This window comes from Leuciscus leuciscus (genome assembly GCF_965113295.1).
Source record: "Leuciscus leuciscus genome assembly, chromosome: 3".
Lineage (NCBI taxonomy): Eukaryota > Metazoa > Chordata > Actinopteri > Cypriniformes > Leuciscidae > Leuciscus > Leuciscus leuciscus.
This window is the reverse complement of record NC_138727.1, coordinates 36,235,676-36,261,007: the sequence shown is the minus strand read 5'-3', so window position 1 is coordinate 36,261,007 and position 25,332 is coordinate 36,235,676. Positions and strand designations below refer to the sequence as shown.

Sequence of the window (25,332 nt, the reverse complement as noted above, 5' to 3'; positions counted from 1 at the left end):
TAGCGTGTACACTGTCATTTTTAACACAGAACTTAAAGATACAAAACAGAGAAAAACGGCCTTATAGACTTATATTTTGCAATTGAACTTAACGAACATCCAAAACAATGCGAACCGCACCAGTGTTGGTCTGGAAGCTGAAGAGCTGGGTTTCGGTCCGCATGTTTGGTGCGCACCAGGGTTTGGATGGCAGCTGCCACACTTATTCAAATTAACCGCGTTAAAGGTAGGGTAGGTAATCATTTTTCTAAAAAAAAAACATTCCAAATTTGTTTAAACTGTCTTTATATACCAATACATAATTAAAATGTAAGTACTCTGAAAAAGAAAATATAAAAATCGAGTGACTGTAGACCTTTTAATCTGCAATAAACACAGCTCATTATTTCCATTCACTCCACCCCCTCCCTTCTGAGCTCCTTCCAAAGCCACGCCCCCAAAACACATGAACGCGCGACGCCAAACGCTCAGGCTGGAACAAGACGCATTTATTACCTGAGACGAGTGGAGAGGAAGGAGCGCAGTACATACAGTGACATCATGTCAGAATCACATGTAATAAAATACCTAACTTTATCACTATGAATATAAACAAATAAGATTTCTTTTAGTACTCACTATCAAGCTAGCATATCGATAATGGTAAAGTTTCATTCGGTAACGATTTATAAGGCAAAACTAAAAACAGGTTGCATTGATACACGTTTTTCCATTACCATCAGTTACACTGTGATGAAGATGAATTTCGTGTAAGATTCATAACATATACGGTGTTTTGCATGTAAGAGTTTCCATGATGAAAACATTGTTGACTCTAATGAAGACTAACGTACACTCCGAGTCCGGAGACAAGTACCGCATCGTCGGCTCGAGGACAGGTCCGGGGTTGAGGGCGAAGCAGAGGAGGTCGTTCAAGAGCGCGGGCAGGGTCCGAGGAAGTAGTTTTTGCCTTGTTTGCCTTCGCTGACTGCATATGCAGGTGCTTTGAGCTGAATATTTCCGGGAACGGTGACATGTGATGAGTGCACGCCGGGCAGCGCGCGCAGTGGGGCTCGGGGCGGGCACGAGACATGAAGGCATCTGATTGGTTCTTTACATTCGCACCGAATGGCAGTGATTGGTCAGAGTTTTTACTGTCCTGCAGCTGCTACAGAGGTCTGATTTTTTTCATTCCTTTTTCTAAACACATAATGTATTGACTACTATCAGGATGGAAGGACCATTTCACCCAGTATAAAAAAAAGTGTTTCTGAACAGGATTACCTACCCTACCTTTAACAGAGCAATCGCAACAGAGTTTGTTTTAATCCAACCAAACCTGCCAAGTGTGAACACACACTAAATCAGGTCTTTCCAATTGTTTCCAAACAGATTTCCCAAACACTCCTACCATCTTCCATTTTTTAAACGGGTAGTACCTGCCCATCACACTATTGGTTGAAGTTGGCAGAGACATTTTCTTATTCTTACACATGCAAGCTGCGTTCACATTCTGATTTTGGCTGCTTATAGAGCCCAGGGCTGTCACAGAGACAGGTGGGATATCTCAAGACACCTATTTCAGTGATATCTGTCAGGTGATAGATACATTTTATGTGTGTTGTTTAAAAAAAATCACTTGCGGTGGCTTTAGAATGGTATGCTGTGGAAGTGCTACGGCCTATGGAAGGCGATTGTTAAGCCCAAAGTATACTTTTTTACGCGTACACTATAGCGTAAGCTTACAGTCGAACGTGTAGCCTTTTAAAGTGTACTCCATTTGATAGCCTGCGTGAACACAGGCGGTCAACACATGCACTCTAGAAAGTTTCATGTTTGTCCAGTGTCTGTGCTATTTTTCGCCAGAAGTTATGACCGATAAAAATGTCTTTGTATTCTTTTAAACTAAAGTTGCGGCTATCTCATAACAAGCGCTTGCCAATACGGGCATCTATTGGCCCTGTCCCAAATGGCGCACTTCATGCGGACTTTCGGTCTCGTGGACTTGAATTGCGCGTGCTCGCTGAGTCTACGAGTCCGGAGGCCGTCCCATTCAGCATTTTACCGCTCTGAAGTGTGCTCAGCAGCGCCCCCTTTGTACCCTTGAAGCGGTCTTCCACGAAGCCCGCATAGATGCAGGCTCCACGCACTTTAACTACCCAGGAATCCTTGCGAAAGGCCAATCAGACAACAGATGGGAGGAGATTTCACTCAAGGATAATTGTTGACATGGCTGAGAAGAAAATATTACTGTTTTTATGACCTAAATGTACATTTTATCAGTTGTTACCTACAAACATTATGGTCATCGACCAGTGGTTGATGTCTCAAACATAATAATAGCGTGTTTAATAATACGATTGCATTATGATTCATTAAACCGAATGGCAGGGCTTTACTGAGTCATATGTAAACATAGTATGAATATTGAAACCTGTAAATTGAAAAAAATATGTTTAAATTATGTTTTAAAATTGTAGTCTTAGTTCAAATGGAACATTATGTATTATTATGTACAACTGTATATACATCATTTAAATAAGCATGATTTATCTATTGTCTAATTCCCAGGTGATATGCACAATATCAAAATATAGAACTGTAAAATTAGGCTGTGTAGTGGACATGCAGATAAGACGTCGGAGCGCAAAAATGTGATTTCTCCTGTCCAACAACAACCAGACCGTTATTTCCGGTATGCCGAGCGAGTCTGTCCCAAAAATACCTCTCAATGCGCCCTCGTGGACTCGCGCCAAGGGCCCTATAGGTCTGCACTACATGACGTCACCAAAGTGTGGACTCTGAGGAAGTCCACAAGTCCGGAGTGTGCCATTTGGGACAGGGCCATTGTTGCAGTCTTAGGTATTTTGTTGTTGTTCTCTGTTGTTGCTCTTTAGTTTTGTTTTCAACTGTGAAACAATGGTCCGGGCCAGTGTTGCCACCTAGTGGAACAACAGATTAGTGCAAAACAAATTCAATGTGCATGTGCAACCTGCATGTACAAACTATACTTTAATGTTTGCAGGCCCTATCACACACCTGGTGCAATGCAGCGCCAGGCAAGTGTGTTTTGCTAGTTTCAGTCTGACGCAGTTATCATTTTTATGTACTGCGCCACGTTGTTTAAATAGCAAATGTATTTGCGCCCATTTGTGCGCCCATGGGCTGCTGGTCTGAAAACGAGGTGTGTTCAGGTACATTGTTGGTGCATTGCTATTTTTGAGGCAACTGAAATTGACCAAAAAACAATATTGCACCTATAGGCGCACATTACTAACACGCTCTTTAAATAACAAAAAAATAGAATTTTTTAGCGAATTTTTTTGTTATTTAAAGAGGCGTTATTTCTAGGTGTTAGTAATGTGCGCCTATAGGCAGGTCCACAACGCACGTACACTTTGTCCCGTAGATGGTCTGCTCGCGCGATTTAACCTCGTGAACGAGCAGGTACGTTTCTTCGCTAGAAAAGCGTTCAGTTTTTCCGTTACGCCCAAAACACACCCATTACTCATTAAGAGAATAGGGACAACCATTTTAGACCATGCGCCGGGTGCACCAACCATTTTTCCCGTCGTTATAGCAAAAGTGGATTCGGGCACGGCCTAAGTGCACTTGTGCCGTGCGCTTTAGACCATGCACTTAGATAATTAAAATAGGGCCCTGCTACTTGTGAGTAAGTGGGAGGATGCTAATGTTAATGGTTCTGATGATAGTTGGGCCTGTACATAGTAACAAGTCCAGTTCTTGACAGCATTGCCTTTTATTTTATGCCTTTTTTCCTATTGCATGCAAAAATGTGTGTGGTGCAACTGGAAATAACTTGTTCTGCAACACAGGGAAATGTGTGTGTGTGGGCGAGAGTCCTGAACTCTATAAGCGTGTTGATTAAAGTTTAAGTCCCTGATATCAATCCTGTCTTCCTGAATAAATCAATCTATATACCCCAACCCACTCTTTTTTCCTGCCTTCCGTATCTTCATGCAGATCTCAGTCGAAACAACAGCAAAGATGCCTAGAAAGAGGAATACAAACTAAAACACAAAGAGAACCATATTGAAATAAAGCATGTTTTTTTCCCCATTCTAAATCAGTTATTTATTTGTCACAGTGGAATTAATTTGTTGACGGCGAAAGATGGATGGCTTGCTTTCTTTTAGTGGACAGTGATGTATTTATGCAAAATACAATTGAGAAGAGAGAATGGTGAGAGCAGAAAAACAAAAGCTTTGCCAAAAACAGAATTAAAATGCATAAATTAAGGCCAAAGCCAGCAAAAGGCTGCTTTTATTTCCCCCAATCTGGACAGGAAATTCTTTCAAGGCTCTATTGTTCTTTGTAAGGTGCAGTAAAATGACCATTGACTAAGATTAATATGAGCACTGATGTCAGTAATTACTGTCTGCTCTTGTGTCACATTTTATGTTACAGAATTTTGTCTTATATGTAGAAAACAGCCATGTATTTGAATGCACACAAAGCTAAGAAGCTTTTGTTTGGAACAGATGAAACTGAGTGCCACTAAAAGTATTTTATTAAAGCTCCAGGAAAAGATGCTGGTTTTCAGAAGTGCTGGATTTCCCAGATATAAACTTTTGTCAAGCACTAGAGTAATTGAAGTGCAACGTGAAGAAAGTCTCTGTGTTTCAGGGTCGGATTAGACCTGTCTTGAGCAGAGTGATCAGTTAACCCTGAAAGAATTCTTCTGCTCACCTGATAAATGTTTGGAAGTAGTGCTGGCAATCTTGGCTTACCATTTGCATTCCAATAAAAGATTTCTGTTTTGAAGAACATGCAAAATAGACCTCATTAAAAGCTGTTTTCTTGATTAAGTTGGTCTTAATAACGCAGGAATGTTAGAATTTAATTTATGAACATTCAAATACAGTATGTATACATTTTGTTTGCGCATTCTAGACATGGTCCATCTGTGCATTAGTGGGAATTTCCAGTAACTCTTTCTGAACAATACATCAGTACACCAGTAGGTGGTGACATGACTTTCTTTATGAATTAATCACTGAATAATTTGTTAAAAAAAAAAATGCTAATTTATTCAGTAAGAAAATGAATCACTGAATTGTTCTGTCAGTTTTGTTTAATAAAGCTGATTCATTCAGGAATGAAACAATTGACCCTTGTTATGAGCGAGTCATTGATTCATTGATAAAAGAGTAGGCAAAAATTAGCTGGATGACCTACTTCCTGCACCGAAATTTTGAAGTGTGCATACGATGAACACTTTACCATCCCATGAGGCCATTGAAAAGGATTTGTGAATAGAGGTGAAGCGACTCAACTGACGCTGGTAGGTCACATGATAATGACAACATGACGAATGTAGTATGTCCGGATTACATTCATGCTACACAAATTCCTACTATAGAACATAGCGGTCGTGAAGTAATTACTTATTTAGAATAAGTACTTACTCAAAAGAATATGTGATTTCGGACACAGCCTGTGCGTTGCTCGAAGCACATAGTGTTTGTTGGGAATTTGTTTGGAAATATTTTCACTGGCGGAACAAAAACAGGCAATGTAACTGGAAATATTGAATGTAAAATGTACTGTAAGTTATTTGACATTAACATCTTGTTTATTGAACTGTTAGAAAAGCGGTGTGTGTGTGTGTTTTGTCTGTGTTACATCGTTGTCTGACAATGACGCAACAGTTGTACAAGAGGATTCTGCTTCACATCAAAGTGCCTGACGTCTTGTTTATCTGCCTTGCCATCCATTTTAATCAGTGAAGACACTTAGACTCAGTTTAGGCCCTAAATATGAACACATGATATGTAATAGAGAGCTTCCACTCTACATCCACGCACGACGTGGGCAAGTCGACTCACAATTGAATTTGACGTTAGGATGTTGTTAAGTATAAAAATTAGCCTACAAATATTAGGCAAAATAATTTACACTAAACAGTTTTTAATTATAATTTACATGTTTAATGAAAAGCGTTTATAATAAGCATTTCTATTAACAATTCATCATCCATCCTCTCAAACTTATATTTTCACTGAGCTTGTTTGTTCATGCAAAGCTAAATTAAGTTCTTATACCATCTAAAACAGGCTTTGCGTGAGGAGCACATCAGCCACCTTAAAATACTGTCTCCTTAGGTAGCTCAGTAGGTTTTGGAACAGGGTCAATATGCTGGTTATAAAGATGACAGGCATGCAAACAGCTAATGGCAATTTTTCTCCCTCAAACATTGCTAACACTAACAACATTGCTTTTGTCTGAATCATCAATTACTAAAAAGACCTGGTAGGTCTTGAGAAATCAATCCATGCATTTAGAAGCAATCTTACCTTCTTCTTAGCTCAGCTGCGGTTTCAAAAACCTCTCCAATTTACTTGCCAGATGAAATGACACTACACTGAAGATTTTAGTAATAGCGTATTTTTCCCCTCAAAGGAAATGACTTACTGATGCTAATCGCTAACACCATCATAAACTCAACCTGCATTGCACTCAGGTAAATGAGCTGTGCATTATCATCATCCATCTCTCTCTGTTGCTTCAGAGAAAAAAGTTCTAGGACATACTGTTTAAACGGAGTATCGTATCATTTCGGTTTAGCACTCGGTTGGGTTACAGCTCTGTCATCTCTAGGATACAAGGGCTAAACCCCCCTTAAATAAACTTTAAAGGTTTTTTTTATGGTTTCAGGATATACAAAAAAAAAACTAATTTATTCTTACTGAAAGTTACTATAGCATCAAAAAGAAAAAGAAAATTAGTTGGTGTTTGTTTCAATTTGACATGAAACGAAGGTTGCAATAGTTTTTTTAGCCACTTGTGACGGATATCTGAGTGAAACGGCTTCTCAAACAAGAAAAAATGTAGGGCGGGACTTGATTTGGTCCATTGGGAATTGTTTGAATGTTTGTGGTTTGCTACTGTTGCGAACCTGTGAGTGACAGGTTGTCCCGCCCTCAAGAGAGAGGGGAAGTCACTTTGTTTAAAAGGGGACATTAACACACCCTTGACAAAATATTAGATAAAATGACCTAAAAATCTGTCATATCTTTCTTATTTTATCCCCCTTTCATCCACTTTTCTGCCTTTTTTTCTGCCAGGAAGATGTTTTGTGTGCATGTGTGTCCTTAGAGATGATTTTGTCATTTATTTATTTTCAAGAGGCTTTTCTATTGTGGCTGAAATAGTGTAATTTGCTTTTCCCAGACTCTGGCAAGCCACTAGTGCTAATAGGTTTGCTGATGGAGCTTTCAAGTTGTTTATTTGCAGAGTTGAATCACTATAACACCCAGTGAACATGCTGGCAGTGCCTGAACTTGCATTACAGTTTTTCTGGTGCTTTGGTGCATTTCTTGAATCCTTTATATACATGTGTATGCATGCTTGTGTGATTATGATATTGTATGTATCTGTAATAAGTGCATTTACTATATACTGTAAAATGCAAGTGTAATATGAAGCATTACAGTAAGTATACAGTATTACATACATAGCACATATAAATACATACCTGTTTTGTCTACGAAATGCTTGAATGATTGAGGAAACGGTTGTTTTCCCAACATTCGGTTGCACCTTTCGACCCACGTCAGCCATTGTAAGGTCATGATTGAGAACCTCTTCCTCTGTTTTGCCTCCCTTCCACCATACATTCTTACTCCTCTACTTCTTCATGGCTGTTGACCCTGTTAGTTTCCTGGTTGTTCTTTCATTATAAGAAATTGTAATTCTGTGTTGTGCTCTGTCTATATGTGCTTTCCAATTGAAGATTTATGACATGCATCTGTGAGCTATTTTAGGGCGTTTTTCCACTGGGTTCGTTTGCTGCGGTCCGAACCCGAGTGCGCTAGTTCCCGGCGCCCCCCGCAGCGTTGGTCTGGTTTCACACTCAATTAGTTGTATCGAACCCAGGTGCGTTTGCAGTGATCTTACGTCATCGCAAACGCACACGGAAAACGCATGGAGAATACAACTCGACTGAGCATAGCTGTAATTTGTCTGTTTTTTTGGTGCTATTATGCACAACATAGTGAGAGACAACTACGTTTATGTTCATTACATGGTGTTATTCAGCACATATCCAGGGGACGCCGTGTTTCTGCTGCTCGCAGAAGATTTTTCACTGATGCGACAGTGATACGCATGCGCGGGATACTATACTTCCTGAACAAGCGCGCACCCGAGTCCGTGTTGCTTGCACATTAACGCGAACCGCGCCACGGTTCGGGAGCAACCGAGCTCAGACCACCTCCTCCAGGTAGTCTCGGGTTCGGTACTCTAGTGCGCACCCGGGTCCGATGACAGCGTTCACATTAGCGATTTTTCATGCGAACCGTGCCCCGGTCCGCACTAAACTGCCAGTGTGAAAGCGCCCTTAGAGAACTGGTTGATCATTAATTGATCTAATGCATTACATTCCCCTTCATTAGTGAAATTCCAGATTCACCCGCACAATTCATCAATTCAGGACACATTTACAAGAAAGTCTGAAAAATGTATAGAAAATATACACTGCCCAGCCAAAAATAAGTTGCTGTTTGGATTTAATTTGGCAAATGCTTAAGTGTCTATGATTGGATAATTATTGCCGTGGTTATTATGTTTCTATCATGATATATATTTGCCAACAGTTCTTCTAACCCTGATTGATGGAGTGTGTAGCTTTTCATTTCTTAAAACAACCATGTAGGAAAACACATCATGGCCATATTCCAGGATGACAATGTCAAGATTCATGTAAGACTTTAACAGAGAACCAGTATAATACATTTTAAGAAACATGACATTAGCAATTGATAATGTAGGAAACAGCAGACAACTGTACAAAATAAATTGCATGAATATATCAAATCATTTACAACTTGTTCAAATGGATGAGAAATTGCTTTTATATAATGTGAACATTCTGCACAAGTTACTACTGTAGATGATGTGGAGATTGAAGAAATTGTTTTGAGAATTTCAGTTGTGATCTGAGAAATGAACCAAAGTGACTGAGAAAACTAACTGTAGGGTGGCGTACATATGTGGTACAGTGTTGTGAGAAATAACAGGTGGGTGAAATGCAACAAAACAGAGCAGAACGCAGAGATCTTTTCGCTAGTTGTCCATGATTACTTTGGCATCAGACACTGTAACAGACAAAAATTACAGTAAACACTCAGTATACTTGAACCGCAACCCCAAGTTTTGATTGGTCTGATTGGTCCATTTATAGCAGCACTAGATAAGGTGAGGTTCATTATTTCTTTTCTTTATGATCAGACTTACAGTTTACTGGCAGACAATAAAAAAGATGAAAGAGGGAACTTGCATTGAGGGAGGGACCCAAGCCATCTCTCAAAAGCAACCTCTCAAAACATCAGCAACTGTGTTGCAAAGCACTGACAACCATCCACAACATGGCATTGTGGTGGTGAACACTGCTCAAATTTCCTTCGAAACACTAGCTTTGAAACCAAAATTGATAATTCTTATGTTTTTACCTGTCACTCACATGAGATCACAGTAATAGGAAACAACAACAATTCAATAAATTCCAGATGGACACCCTACATTTTTTCCTGTTCAAGAAGCCGTTTCACTCAGATTTTTCAAAATAGGGAAAAAAGACACAACTTCCATTTCATGCCGGCTTTAACCGGATAAACAGCGAGACTACGCAGCAAATGTGTACATAGACCAACCATAAAGCAGCTCAGAATGATAGAATGCATCCTGCATGTACGTCTATAGAAAAGCGTGCATGTCTACAAATGTCTTTTCAACAAGCTCGGTGCAGAGATGAAAAGGTCAGCTAGGATTATGTTGTGAGCCATAACCTGTCAATATGAGATCCAAGAGATTTGTTTCTCCCACTCACTCCCATTCACCCTCTTGTTTGCATTTCCCTGTTTGTGCCTGTTGTGATGCATAAGTAAATAAGTGAATTGCATGCCTTTATATCCTCTCGTTCAAATTCATTTTTCAAAGTGCTGTAACGTCCTGCCAGAATGCAGGGGACTTTAAATGACTGACTATAAATTAGTAGGTTATTGTTGCTTTTATTATGGCCTGAAAACCAGAGCCAGAGTTACTTTACCGGTGTGCTTTTGTTCTGATGGCAGACAGGAAGTGTTTCATATGCAGAGGGAGTTGCAGAAAGAGAGGACAAGATGTCGTGCTCTGGAAGATGAGCTCAAAAATCCCATAAATATACACCACTGGAGGAAAATGGAGGTATGAACTTATATTGGCATGTTGCCGAAACAGTCGTATTATCAGTAAAGTCTTCCAAAACAGTTAGATTTTGCTTCTAAAATCTCTCTTTTGTTTAGGCAACTGATCCAAGCACCTTCGAATTGATTCAGAAGATTCATTGTCTGCAGCGGAGGCTGATAGCTAAGACTCAGGAGGTTGTGGAGAAAGAGCTTCTGCTACAGGTAAAAAGATTCTCTCATTGGTACTAGTAATAGAACAATCCTAGTGCCCCTTCTGCCTTGCCTGTCATTGGTCAGACAAACAGATTGTCCCATCCCCGAATCACACCATTAGTTGAAATGTTAGATTGATTCCTTTCTTTAAAAATGATTACTTTCCTTCATCAAAAATACATTAGAAGAATCATTAGTGACAATAAAGACTTTTACATTGTTACAATGATATTTTAAATGAACACTGTGCATCATAGAATATTTCTTGAGCATCAAGTCAGCATTTGCTACAACTATATATATTATATATATATATATATATATATATATATATATATATATACACACATATACAGTATATACACACACACATATTTATATGTATATTTATATATATATAAAATATATATATATATATATACACACACACATATTATGTAAACTAAAACTTATGTCACAGTAGATGAGACTGATCACGATTAATCGATTTGACAGAACGGATACTGTTATGTATGTTTGATCTTCTTTCAGAGATATTAAACCGACCGTTCTTACTAACACAAAATGTTGAATGGTAGTGTGTATTCACTTATTTGTGTATTATAAGTGTATTCACTTATTTATTGTGAACAAGATGAAAAAAAAGAAAAGGATTTCTTGATAAATCGATCTTGAGTTATTATCAAGTTATCAAGACACTGGGGTCTATCCGGCATTTTTCTTAACTTAATGCATTACGTTTCCACTATAATAATAACTTTTTGTTATTCTGTGCCTGTAGGACTTTTGCAGAAAGCTCTACATAATCAGAATGTCCACCATTAGTTTTACACATCCTCTGCGCCTGGCTTGTTCCATTATTACATATTTGGACTAATTTGATAATGCTTTCAGTGCCTAATAACAGTAAAGCTCTCTCTACTCTTATCATATTAAAATCCATTCCACAGAATTCTTTAGATTTTCCTCCAAACTATGAAAAAGTCAGCATTTTCTGCCTGGACTGATAATAAGTCATTTTGACTAAAGAGTATATTTTTAAAATATACTGTGAACTGAGAGAAAGACACATTTTTTAATGTATGGGATTGTCTTCGTTGACCTTTCTGCCATTTAATTCAATAATACACAACAAGCAGAGTCTCTTATTTATATGTTTAGCCTTGCCTTACTTACATTACAGCCTAGAACTTCCCATGAAGCAGAGTCATTTCCCTGTGTTTGTCCTTGTGTGTGGTGTGTGTAGTATTCAGAGAGCCCTCCATTATCTGAAATGAAGTGATCCGTGCTGTTCATTGCTCAGACTAGAAACAAATGTGATTGCTCAGATGTAGCAGGTGCTCGAGCAGGGCTTCTTGAGGGAGCAACATTTGTATACATAAATGCACTTGAAATCTCTGATTAGGTTATGAATGGAGAGATGGAGAGAGCGACTAGGGTAACTTTGTATGCTTTCTTGCTTTTGTATCTGAGATTTTTAATTGATTCGGTTTGTGTGAGGACTATAATGGTGGCGCCAAAGCAGCTAAGTAGACACGTTATAGAACCGAGAGAGGGAATGAATAAGACGGAAAGTTCTCAGTTTGTCTGAAAGAGACAGACAAAATGTTCCAGGAGTAGCTGTCTACTTTACTTTCGCCATTACAAGACGTGTAGGCATGGACTGTGATGTTCAGTTTGATGGTGTTAAGAGTTTTTTTCCACTTCGGATCTTGAGTTCAGATGCAGTGGAAATGATAAAATGGGCTTTCAAAATGCCATTAACATCAGCCAGACAGACAGTGAGGTTCCTTTCACTGTCTGAATCAAATGAAGCTTAACCGTTTTTAGGTATTAGATCATATCAAATCATGTGTTCTTTTTCTTCCTAAACTGAATTCAAAACCCACTATAATTGCACTGTAACATTGTACCACCTAAATTAAATTGGATGGACATTTTAGCTCTCTGTACTAGAGCCATGTAGTGTTTCATTTTATACAGTAAAGATATCTACAAAAATAAGAAGGGCATCGTTGATCATTGTTGCCGATTTGTTTTTCCGCGTTTTGTAAATTTTTCAGTTAAAGTCCCCATGAACCGGAAGTTGCAAACGACTTTTCTCCAGTCTTGTGACGTATTTCCAAGTGAAACGGAATATTGAACAGAGGGCAGGGTTTTACTTTAGCGCTCCTCCTCTCCATCTCTCGCTCATAGCAGACTAACGGTTTGCGGGGAGTGGTTAAGCGTTTTCAACCCAAGCCGTCAAACTGTCGTCATCAGAAAAGGGACGCCATTCCAGACCGGAAGTAACTTTTCAGATTTTGATTAAAGATTACCACGGCAAACTAATTTTTTGTGTATTAACTTGCACGGATGAATTGCTCACCACAAGACTAGTAATATGCGCTAACAAAGTAAATAGGGTCAACTTTGATTTCATGTCGACTTTAAAGCTAAACTGTGTAGGATTTTCTCCCATCTTGCGGTGAAATTGTTTATGACTACCAACTGAATATTACTTTCTAGCCCCTCCCATTCCGAGGGCGTTTTAACTCCTACGGTTGCCGTATTAATTCAAATCTGCCGGCAGTCGCGAGTAATCTCCCCCTTGCATTCGTCACGGTGCCACTGAGTGTAAAAACGCGAAAGGCGAAGCTTGAATTTCCAGGTATGTCCCTCTTTGGCTAATGTATTTTCAAGATGGAGGCGCAACATGGCTGCCGCCATTCGAGCGACTCGCTCGTATGTCCTCTAAACGGCAGATTCTACGCTTACGAGAGTACTTGATTAGTTGGTAGAAGTAATTACACATTAATGAGCACATATCATTTTGAAAGAACAAAGTGTTTTTTGCTAAGAATCAACTTAAAAAATTACACAGTGTAGCTTTAAAGTTTTCATTCAAATTGTTTATTTTTTTCTCTTATAATTGAATTTTATAAAGAGGAGTAAGAAACCTTGAATTAGGCTTAAAGTGCAAGATAAACCCCTTGTCTTTTCTGAGTAAATTGAAAATAACTCAAGCTTGCTTTATTAAAGGTATAGCGGAGGATGTTTTACTTCCTGGTGGGTAGTCTAAACTATTGGTCCTCCTAATTGTCAATCATTCTGGTGAATCAATCAAACTTTTCAAAAAGTGGAGAGGGCGGGTCTTATCTAAAATTTGGAAAGATCCTCCGCTATACCTTTAAGATTTTTTCGCGATCATGATACATAAGCAAAATCGTATGCATTTATTTGATCAAACATTAAGTAAAAATATTATTACAGTTTAAAATAACTGTTCTCTGTTCATATTCCTGTGATGCAAAACTGAATTTTCAGCATCATTACTCCAGTCTTCAGTGTCACATGATCCTTCAGAAATCATATGCTGATGTGGTGCTCAAGAAAATGTTCTTATTATTGTTGCTTAAATTATTATAATTTTTTGGTGGAAATCAGGGTATAGTTTTTCAGGATTCTTTGATGAATAGAAAGTTTAAAAGAACAGCATTTATTTGAAATAATTTTTTTTGGTAAAATTATAGGTGTCATTACTGTCACATTTGATCATCCTTGCTGCATAAAAGAAATACATAAAAAAAAACACTTTTATACAGTAGTGTACATGCAAAGATAAGTCTTTAATATATTATATTGGTAACACTTTACAATAAGGTTTGTTACATTAGTTGAGAATCAAAAACAAAGCTGGTGTGCACATCCCAAACACCCAGATTGGGCTCAGGTGCAGGACAACTGAGTTATATAAACAAAAATAAAGAAGTGTGAAGTCCGCACACTGATGTTAACTGCTTCCAAATGGATTTTATTAAAAAAGGCAACGTTTCGACCCTCAGGTCTTCATCAGGCACAATATCAATTAAAGTTGTTTTCACTTCACATTGATATTGTGCCTGATGAAGACCTGAGGGTCGAAACGTTCTTCACACTTCACACTTCTTTATTTTTGTTACATTAGTTAACATGAACTAATAATGAACTACACGTATACAGATTTATTATTCTTTGTTAATGTTAATTTCAACATTTACTAATACTTTATTAAAATTAAAAATAAAACTAACGTTAACAAAGGTTAAGACAAATGTATTGCTCATGGTGTTAGTTAATACATTAACTAATGTTAACTAATGAACCTTATTGTAAAGTGTTACCATTATATTAATCTCTGTGTGCTTCTGTATGTTTGGATTCATATTATTATTGTTGTTTTTTTCAATTCTGTTTGATGCCACTATGAACAACTTTTAGGATACACAAGTTAATCAGCATTGCGTATCTCTATGCACGATTTCTCACAACTTCATTTGCTAATGGACTCCAACTGATTCCAGCTTTTTATGCACACATTGTATGCGTGGAAGTATAAGTGAACATTGGGGTTCAGTGCTAATTAGGTTAAAGCTGTCTGCCTTACAACACCCCTATAACTCACTGTGTAATTATGAAGTCGCTCAGGCACATCTCTGTGTATCGGCTTTAGCGCTGTGTGTGAGCTGCATTTGATGCCTTTTAAAACAGCCGTCATGAAAGAAGGGCATTGTTGAATTGTTTTGTAGCTGTTTGCAGTGAAGATTGTGACAGCGTGTACAATATAGCACCGTTTAGGACACAATAGCAAAAAGCCATTGCAGTCAAGACAATGCTGCACTTCTGTAGACGGAAGACACTTGTGATTTAGAAAGGATGCGGGACAGGCTCCATTTTGAATATAATACCCATTATAGATCTTGAAGTATTCACAATGCACTACTTTACAGCAGACAAAGACCAGGCGATGTTTTTCGCACAGACACAGACTCTAATTGTTGCATTATTTGCATTGAGGCAGTGCAGTAATAAAAGAGGCACGGAGCATATCATGTCGGTTAATATTCGTGCAGGCAAATCTGGACTGGCGATTAGCGGTCAGCTGTTTTATCATGCATAGTGGCCGCAAGATATGGTGGCCCAATGACCGTATTACCAGCTGAGGTACGACAGGAAGGGTTGCGTTACCTTTGCAACAAACAGCGGGTTTATTATGCCCTACAGATAATGTAATATAACACTATAATTATGCATCATATCACAGATGAGTCGTAAGGTCAGCGAAACTTTCGAATCAGGAGCCGCAGAGTTAGATTGAGTTTTCTGAGCAAGTGGGTAAAACAGAAAAGAAAGCATTATTTTGTATTGCAGAAGATCCAGCAATCAGAGCAAGGTCATGACCTCTAATTTCCAAAGCTCATGCTTGAGCACTTCCTTCAACGCTACTGTCTTTCAAGCACTTCAGTCCAGCTTCGAGCTCTCTCGCTGCTTACACAGACTAACCTGTTAAGTACACACTGCTATGAACTGATAGTGTCATGGACATGTCCAGAACTTATGGCATTTAGTGGGGATCCCATAACTCTTTTATGAAAGCTTGTTTCCACCACAGAATACAAAATAAAAAGAGGAGATCTCAGAAGAGATATAAAGTCGCAATTGCGAGTTTTAAAGTCAGAATTGCGCACTATAAAGTCAGAATTGCATGATATAAACATGCAATTCTGAGAAAAAGTAAGAATTGTGGGTTTGTTTTCACAATTGCGAGTTTATATCTCACAATTCTTACTTTTATAACATGCAATTGTGACTTTATATAGCGAAATTCTGACTTTACAACATGCAGTTGCGACTTTATATCTTGCAATTCTGAGAAATAAAGATGTGTGATAAAAATAAGTGAGATAAAAAGTAGCAATTATCTTTTAAAATGTTTTATTCTGTGGCATAAACAAGCTTCCAAACTCTTTCCCCGCCTGCGTTTTTGAAAAAAGTTGCCAGCCACCGCCAGCATTTGTTTATTATTTTCGCAAAAGCTTTGTGATTTAAAGGATGAATGATTGTACATGTGGCCAATTACATTTCACATTTTAATGGATTTCTTTAGTTGTTTTAAATTAAAATGTGGTTAAATGCACAAGAGCATGATTTGATTGGCTTGTTAGCTTAGTAAAATGGACAAAAATAGTTTTATAAGCTTAAGGTTATGAGGAATATTCAGGGTAAAATACAACTTAGGTTCTATTGATAGAATGTGGCCTTCTCTCGATTGCCATAGAAATAATGTCGACTTTAAGCCATTTAAGTGTTAGCATCTAGCTAAATGTATTACTTTAAGACTTGCATTTATCGTTTTTCCCCCGTTTGTGCTGTTTTTGACCTTATCAGACCTGTGACCCACCAATTGAGTCACGTCACGAACGCTTGCTTCCACTCTTTTGTGACAGAAGTTTTTACATGACAGCAACAACAACACAATAAAACCATTGTGATTGTCAAAATCTTCTCTAGCTGTCAAGGGAGGATATCTCTGCCGTAAGACACGACAGGTCGGAAGCCGGTAGACGTGCAATTGTCGTCCGAAATCTTTGGCAGAGAAAACTGTTGCGGGGGTGAAAATTGAGAGTATGTTCCCGTCACTGTCAGTCACAGCATGTCTTCATTTCTGAATGGAGTGACACACAGAACATCTGTTTGCTTTTAAATCGTGCTCGTCGTCCCGATCGCGCTGAAGCTTCAGGTGTTCTCCGTGTCACATGGCCCTCTACGATTATTCAGTCTGATATAGCGGAAATGAAGTCAGAATGAAGCTAAGCAACAACTTCTTGTTTGTTCCCTTTCCTTTGTTTGCAAGGTGTAAAAATACTTCTTACGTAAGATGGTGACTGTAGACATGCTGTTAAATATGAGATTGGGTGAGAGAGAGATGGAAATGAGTGAAAGAGAAAGAAAGTGAGCGAGAATATCGAGAGATGAGGATTTGAAGGATCCATGATTCGGTCTTTGAATTGAGAGCCAGATATTCTTTGTCATTTCCTCTGAATCAGGGAGGATGGAGAAATTCAGATCATATTTATAGACGATGCTTTTCTATTCAGCAGGCAAAAGCACATTTTAATCACTATCATTATCTAGAAGCAGGTGACATTGGCTTTGATTTGCAGTAGATCATTTGATCTGTATGTTTTTACCTATGTCTAAGAATAGAGGTTCTATGTCTAGAATTTCAGGCCCCATCCTAAGGCCGTGTGTCCACCGCTCTGCTGAAAACGCCTAGCTATAGGCGCTTGAGAGCGTTTTGGCCGCGCAGCATTTTTTTCAATTGAGACGCTTTGCTTGATACGGAATATCCGCGAAAGTTTTACTAGTATCTCATTTCACACAAATTTTGTTTCTGTGGTGATTCTACATTAAAATGTCGATACAATGTAACATATTTTCTCTGGCTCTTGTTTTAAAGGATTTTGCCCTGTTATTATGCTTGTTGTTGTCATCTGTTGACGTTGTACAAGCAGAATGTGGCGGTTGGTCGGTGTGGTATTAGTCCCGCCCCTCCTCAACTGTGTTTGGACGGTTGGATAAAAAGTGACAGTGATGAGCGCTGCGTTTTACCCAAAGTTGAACATTCTTGAACTCTCGGCGACCGCTAAAAAACGCCGGGCGCTCAGCGCTTGCGTGAAAAAAAAACGTTCAGCGCCTCGTTACGCTCATGCCGTTTAAAAAACGTGGCGCTCCCATTGAAAACAATTGGAAAAATACGCCAGCCACGTGAAAAAACCCTTTGGTGGACACACGGCCTAAATGGCACACTTCATATGCAAGTATGGTTTTGTAGTCTTAAAATGGCTGCCGTGTACACCGTGACCCAAGTGTTTAGGGTGCCATTTGGGACAGGGCCTCAGATGATGGTTTCATCTTTATAGATTCACTCAGACACTCTAGAGTCTAGACGAACTTTGTTGCTATATTTCTATATTTTGAATCGAGTTGCAAAAAACGGAATATTGCGAAAGCAATCTGCAAATAAGAACAAAATACTAGTTATTTTAATGCTTGCAATATAGAAATTAGTAGAATAGAAACATATTTTGTAAATGTGTTTTTATCATAGTGTCTTCACAAAAGTTTGGGGTCGTGAGATTTTTCAAATGTTTTTGAAAGAAGTCTCTTATGCTCAACAAGGCTTCATTTATTTGTTTAATTAAAAAAAGGGAATATAATGAAATATTATTATACTTTATAATGACTATTTTCTGTTTGAATATCTATCTTCTATCTTCAGTGTCACATAATCCTTCAGAAATCATTCTAATATAATGTAATATCTAATATATAATATTTGGTACTCAAGAAACATTTCTTATTATTATCAATGTTGAAAACAGTTGTGCTGCTTAATAGTCATGTGGTGATGCGTTATGCTTTTTGAAACACTATTTATTTGAAGTTTAAATCTTATATGTTACTTTTGATCAATTTAATGCATTCTTGTTGAATAAAATAATTCATTTCTTAAAAACATTACTGACTCCAAACTTTTGAATGTTAGTGTAGAAAATAAAAGGTTAATCCACTTCAAGATAGCATGTATGTTTTTATGTGCATTTGGGGAATTTTATTTACATTTTGGTGTTTCTATACAACATTTATTATTCAATATTAAAAACAAAGAGCATTCAAATATGTGGATGAAATCCAGTTATTTTCTCTTGAGAAGCAGACAGACTAGTAATTGAACATTTATCTTTTATAAAGCTTGAGAAGAGATCTCGACAATGTCACAAACTGTGCTCAGATTTGCCCAGATAGGAAGGTCTGCGGTCATCAGTCTGAGAAAAGTAATTCAAAAGAGCTTCACTTGTATTGAACCTGAAACAATCCATTTAAGATCTGTATGCAAGAGGCATTGTGAAAAACTAAACTCGGAGCAATAAAACATTTCCTCTGAGAAATAAAGCCCCAAAATGTGTCATTCTAGGTGTTATATGTATGATAAATATAGTAAGACAGGCAGAATAAAAGACAAAGACTGAAATAGACAGGTATTTGGGTCTCCATTGATCACACGTGTAACTGCATTAGCATTATCAAAGCTCAGCCCATGTCTGGCCATGAAAATGTTTTTGGGTGCTAAAGTGATGTATTCTTTGATAAAGCGCTATGAGTTCAGATGTTTGCTTGAGACAGAGAGTTGGTGTAAGGTGGAGTCTGAGACTGGGTTTGATCTCGGACTTGTTGTGATCCTATAAAAGTCAGTGTATTAAAGTCCAGACGCCTCTCAGTCATAAATCATTCATTCGCTATCGCACACGCTCACTTCACTATTGATGGAATTGTGAAGAGACGGCCACCATGGCTGTGAAGGAACTGAGAAAGGACAGAAAATATCTTGAGAAAAATACTGGAAGCTTCAGAGGAATAATGTGTTAAGCTTTTGGCTTTGCAATAAATCTATAGTCTGTGTGTGTGTGTGCATGTGTAACGTACGAGTAACGTGTTTGAGACAAAGAACAGTTTTGTGGTTGTCGAGGCCATGAGTGTGTCTTCATTTTGAATCCCGGACCTTTTGATCATGAGAGATCTTCTTTTAGACGTCCTAAACCCCCTGAATTCATGATTTCTCCTGTGGCACATCATTTATATTCCATGGAAAATTCAGAGCCTTTATATTAGTAATCATTTTAGACACCAGACAGGCTGCATTTATTAGCATTATGAGTTCAAACTCGTCAGGACTCCCTCTCTAATTAGCAACATTGATGATCCGTGTGTGTGTGAGTGTGTGTGTGTGTGTGTGTGTGTGTGTGTGTGTGTGTGTGTGTGTGTGTGTGTGTGTGTGTGTGTGTGTGTGTGTGTCATCACTTGGTCAGCACTGCGATGGAGTCTTAGTTATACATCTTTCTTTCCTCCACACACTTGGATAATTAACTAGCTTCCAAAATGAATTAGCTGTCAGTCCCCTGAATCCAGCTGTATCTTTTTCCTGTGATGTGACACTGAAAAATAACTTCATTGCTTTTGATCGTACGACTAACAATAAACAAAAGATCTCTCAATAATGCTCTGAACTCACTATGAACTAACAAAATATCTTTTTAAGTCTTTTCAAGGGGAAAAATGCTTCTATTCAGTGACAGATTTTTAGCATATCAGAGAACGTTCACATTGTTTTAGAAGATCTATTTCATCATGTAGAGTTAATTATGGTCCTCAAATTCATTCCATTTATTTCGAATATTTGGAATAACAGCGCTATAATTTATCACTGTTTGTATAAAAAAATAAAAATAACAGTAGTGAAAATGTTAACAAGTACTATTTGCTTAAATTAATTTAAATTGAATTGAATTTGTCGGTACTTCACATTTAAAGTGCCCCTATTTTGCTATATTAATGGTTCCTAATTTAGTTTTAGAGGTCTCCTACAATAGGTTTACATGCATCCAAGGTCAAAAACGATTTAATTTTCTCATAATATACATTGCAGCATCTTCTCTATTCCCACAGTGTCTAAAGTTGTTCGATCAAGGATTTGGTCTCTCTAAACTCCTTTCTGAGAGCCTACTCTGCTCTGATTGGTCAGTTGGCAGAGTCTATTGTGATTGGTCTATTGCTTACCATTATTGTCTGTGTCAGAACAAAAACACACATTACCAAATCTGAAGTTCAGCTCTGAAGCCTACCTCACCGCTTTGGTTTTATCGTATCAAATCGAGGCCGAGTCCTCATCTCAGGACAGCGTCTTCTCGACATGTCCACAACACAACACAACACGGGTCAAAGTAGATGTTGTTCGCGGGCAGCCAGTGAAGACCATAGACTGGCATTATGGAAATATGTTACAAATCTATTTTGTATTTATATATTTATCATGTACTTTGATATTTAAAACTTTGCAGACCTTTAACATTCTCAGACAGCTATATTACACACGACATGAAATGTAATATCCGAAAAAGCATAATAGGGGTTCTTTAAAATGTCTTTGATTTGATTTACTTAGTGTTAAACTGTATGCTGTGTGTGTGTTTTGTGGTTGCAGGAGAAAGAGAAACTTTACGTGGAGCTGAAACACATCCTTGCTCGGCAGCCCGGTCCGGAGGCAGCAGAAAAACTGCAGGTTTATCAGCGAACTCTCCGGGAAAAGACCAAACAACTGAAGGTGCTTTGAAAACATCATCTTTTCTAGTCTCTTCTGTATAATAAAAAAAGAAGAAGTAATTTTACCAAATTAAATAGTTTAATGTAATGCTATTGTTTAAATTAAATATTAAATTAAGTAAATTTTATAATTAAATTAATTTATTAACAGACCACCCAAGCCTCCTCCCCCCTCCCCCTTTATCTGTGATATGTCAGCTAGATTCCACTTCCCACTCACTAAAGGGTTTTCTCACATAAATCATTCCTCCTATCATTCCTCTCCCATCATCCTCGTCTCCTTATTCCCCCTCTCACCATCACACAAAATGAATAATTAGTTACTTCACCACTTAATTAAGAGTTCAGGTCCATCTGGAGACAGCGACCACTAATGTCATTTTTAATGAGTCAGTTCGGTTTAAGCTGCCTCGTCCTGTCCTATTAAAAAGGCGAGAAGCAGAGATGAGAGCGGTTAAAAAGTTATGAGCCTCTGCTGAGCCTTAGGTGACCTTATAATATCCATATGGCCTTGATATACGTTGATCTTTAAGCTGGGTTTTGATCAGGTTTTTGCCATGTAATGGCTAACATTAGGATCTAGGAAACTGACCCTGGATCTGAAAACGAGGCAAATATAGAACAATATAGAAAGTGCTCCGTTGCGTTCGCCATCTTTTTAAAAAATGGACGGAACAGACTTTAAAGACTCAAAACTCCTTAGCTCAGCAGAAATTCTGAGCTGATCTATTAGAATATCTGCAGTGTGGAGTGTAAAACTCTCTGGCGCCCTTGAACTTAAAAATAACGGCCCGAAGGTAGGCATAGGGGGGTTTGGCTTTCTGATAATTTATTGCCAAGCTTAAAATGAATTACGCACCGGAGGCATCACTGGCAAAGCTTTACATAAACAAAGCTCAGCGTAATTAACATTAGAACAGGAGCCCTACTAATGAGCCAAACGGAAAAAATCATCCCGTTCTTTGTTTTGATTGAAGCGTGTCCTCCCGCTCCAGCCTCCCTTTAAGAAATTAACATTAATTAACACCGGTCTTTTGACTCTCCATGCTTGTTTGGAAAATGTTTCCAGAGTTTTGTCTTTATAAAATACCCATGCGAGTCAGAATATTATTATACGCTTTATGAAAACCACACAGCAGTTGAAGTATTTTGTTAATTTGAAAAGTGATATGTGCCAAAAGTACAGTTTTTGCTTGAAAGTCGGTTAAACAACGCAATTATTGGCCCAGTTCAACACCCTAATCTGAATTTCAATAAAACAAATGTTTCAATTGTTGCAGAAAAAAACCTAAAACTCTTTTTTCAAATTAATTGTATTCAATTTTGTGGATGGAAAAACATTTAAAGTGAAAAACTTTCATTGAACAGAAACATTATGAATGCCTGCTGTGCGCAAAATCCTTTCCAAATTGTTCACTGCAAATATGGGATTCTCTCTCTCTTTCCTCTCTCACTTCCTGTCCATCTTCCTCCTCCTGTTCCTTTGATTACTGAGCTCTGGGCTGTTGGGTCACCCGCACTATGTGGGTGGTTTCGAGCACATTGGATGAATGACAATTAGAGCTTGACTGATATGTGCAAAGATTGACGGAGATCAATGAGATGCCGCAGAGGAAATCACTCCATTTTTTTGGCTCGGAGGGAGAGATGAGGTGACCGAGTGTTAAGCCGAACACATCCTCAGTGATAGATCACAACTGTACAACTAGGACACATTTATAGCAAAGAGGTGCCTACTGAAGGGTGAGCGCGGCTTTGGGAAACATTTTAAAGTAATTGACAAATGGGCTCTTAGATGCTTTGCAATATTTAGAGGGTGTGCAACATAACTGGAAGCACCAAAGCAGTGGATATAAAAGCTATTATCTACTTTTAATGTTTTATCATGGTTATGAGGTGTTGTTCAGTAATTCATTTCTAGCTATTAATAACATCTTCAACAGTGTATTTTTAGAATACTTAGATCTTTCTAAAAAAAAGTATTGCATTACTAAATTACCACACATTACTTTCTAAATCCAGTTGAACAATACAAGCATTGACATGAAACTGCCCTTTTTTCTTTAAAAAATAAATAAATTCTTTAAAATAAATAATATAAAATTGCATAAATTATTCTCGGACTGACCATTATTTAAAGCGAGAAGGTTACATAACATTTTTTGATAACATTCATATTATGATGGGAAATGCACTATTGTTTTATATAGAATTGAATTAAAATACTAATTAAATTACAGAAAGAAATAATAGTAATTCCTTACTTTACTTTTTCAAGAGAAAAATAATGAAATGACAGGAATTGAAATGCTTGGTAATGGATTACACCCAACACCAGTGTTGTTAGGAATAACGTGGAGTGCTTAATCATGGCGAATCACTGTGAGAATGTGTTGCTTTTATTAATTGATAATTTAATTAAAACCAGTAATGTTCAATAAATACTAAAATAAAAACTGCCAATAAATAATAAACGCTATATTGCTTATCACTTGACAGTTAGTCTGGAAAGTTAATTAACCTACTAAATGTAGATTTTTTTTAACCTCTGAATTAAACTAAGAAATTATATTTTTCATAAAGTAAATAAAGCCTAAAAAAATCTCATTGTCCAGATATATATTTATATATATATATATAATTTTTTTTTTTTTTTTTTTTAAATTATGCCTAAACTTCAGTACAACAAATTATAATGTGTACAGTACAATTTCATACAATTACATTATGAACTTTTTCATGCAGGTGACCTGGTTATGGTTGGCAAGCAAGTTTGCAGCAACCAAGTGCATTATTACAGAATTTACATGACGTAAAGTCACAGACGTGCACATATCAACTATTTTAAAGGTTTCAAACATAGCTTGTCCAGTCAGATTTTTGATTGCACTAACACAATTTTTTACATGTTTTGGGTTCATCTCCAACCTTTTTACATTTCTTCTACAGGCCTTAACAGCTGAGCTCAACATGCACGAGTCCCAAGCAGAAGACTACAAGTATGAAATCGAACGTTTGGCACATGAACTCCAGGAAGTCAAGAAAAAATACCTCGCACAGAAACGGAAAGACCAGGAGTACAGGTGAGAAAGAAGAGTGTTAACCCAAAAATGACAATTCTGTCATTTACCCACCCTCGTGTTCTTCTAAACCTGTATGACTTTCTTTCTTCTGTGTAACACAGAAGAACAACTTTTTAATGCTTAAAGGGTTAGTTCACCCAAAAATGATCCTATAATTTATTCACCCTCAAGCCATCCTAGGTGTATATGACTTTCTTCTTTCATCCAAACACAATCGGAGTTATATAAAAAAAATTATCCGAGCTCTTCCCAGGTTTATAATGGGAGTGAATAAAGCTTTTAGAAGCTCCAAAAAGCGCATCCATCCATCCATCATAAACGTAATCCATACGCCTTCAGGGGGTTAATAAAGTCCTTCTGAAGCAAAGCGATGGGTTTTTGTAAGAAAAATATCCATATTTATAACTTTATAAACTATAATCACTGGCTTCCGGAAACGGGCATACGCGAGTCTAGTTCCGGCAGAATAGTGACCTCTCAATTTTGGGTGAACTACCCCTTTAAAAGCATCAGGCACCATAAATGAGGATGAGTAAGCATTTAAAAATAGCATTGTGTAAGGATTTCAGTGTGAGTGCATGTGGATTCAGGTGGAAGACGTTAATCCCAGATCAGCATAAAATGTAACATTATATCCACGGTTTAAGTCAGACCAGCAGAAAGCTCTCATAGTGTTTGTATGTGCATGGTGTCTGTGTATCCATATATTTCACGGCTCTGACAGAAAATGACCTTCAGTATTGCCAACAAGCAGACATGAACGGCAGCCTCTGACACGGATGAAAATGATACCTCAAATAACGGTGAGAAAGGAAAAAAGCATTTGGAGCTGGAGGGAAATCAATGAGCCAGTGAATTGGAAAGATTTCTCTCATTTCGACTCTGTGTTCTTGGGAGCAAATTGTGACACC

General features: G+C 37.7%; 2 protein-coding genes across 2 annotated transcripts in view; both read left to right on the top strand.

Moving 5' to 3' along the window:
• LOC309494152 (uncharacterized protein) overlaps positions 1 to 25,332 on the top strand; it is a 336,845-nt gene that overhangs the window by 59,976 nt on the left and 251,537 nt on the right. The window lies entirely within an intron of this gene.
• cfap58 (cilia and flagella associated protein 58) overlaps positions 1 to 25,332 on the top strand; it is a 135,143-nt gene that overhangs the window by 88,179 nt on the left and 21,632 nt on the right. Inside the window, exons 14-17 of the mRNA XM_082163368.1 lie at positions 10,074 to 10,185; positions 10,284 to 10,388; positions 21,220 to 21,339; positions 24,288 to 24,421. Coding sequence (XP_082019494.1) covers positions 10,074 to 10,185; positions 10,284 to 10,388; positions 21,220 to 21,339; positions 24,288 to 24,421 — 471 coding nt within the window. The remainder of the gene's footprint in view (positions 1 to 10,073; positions 10,186 to 10,283; positions 10,389 to 21,219; positions 21,340 to 24,287; positions 24,422 to 25,332) is intronic.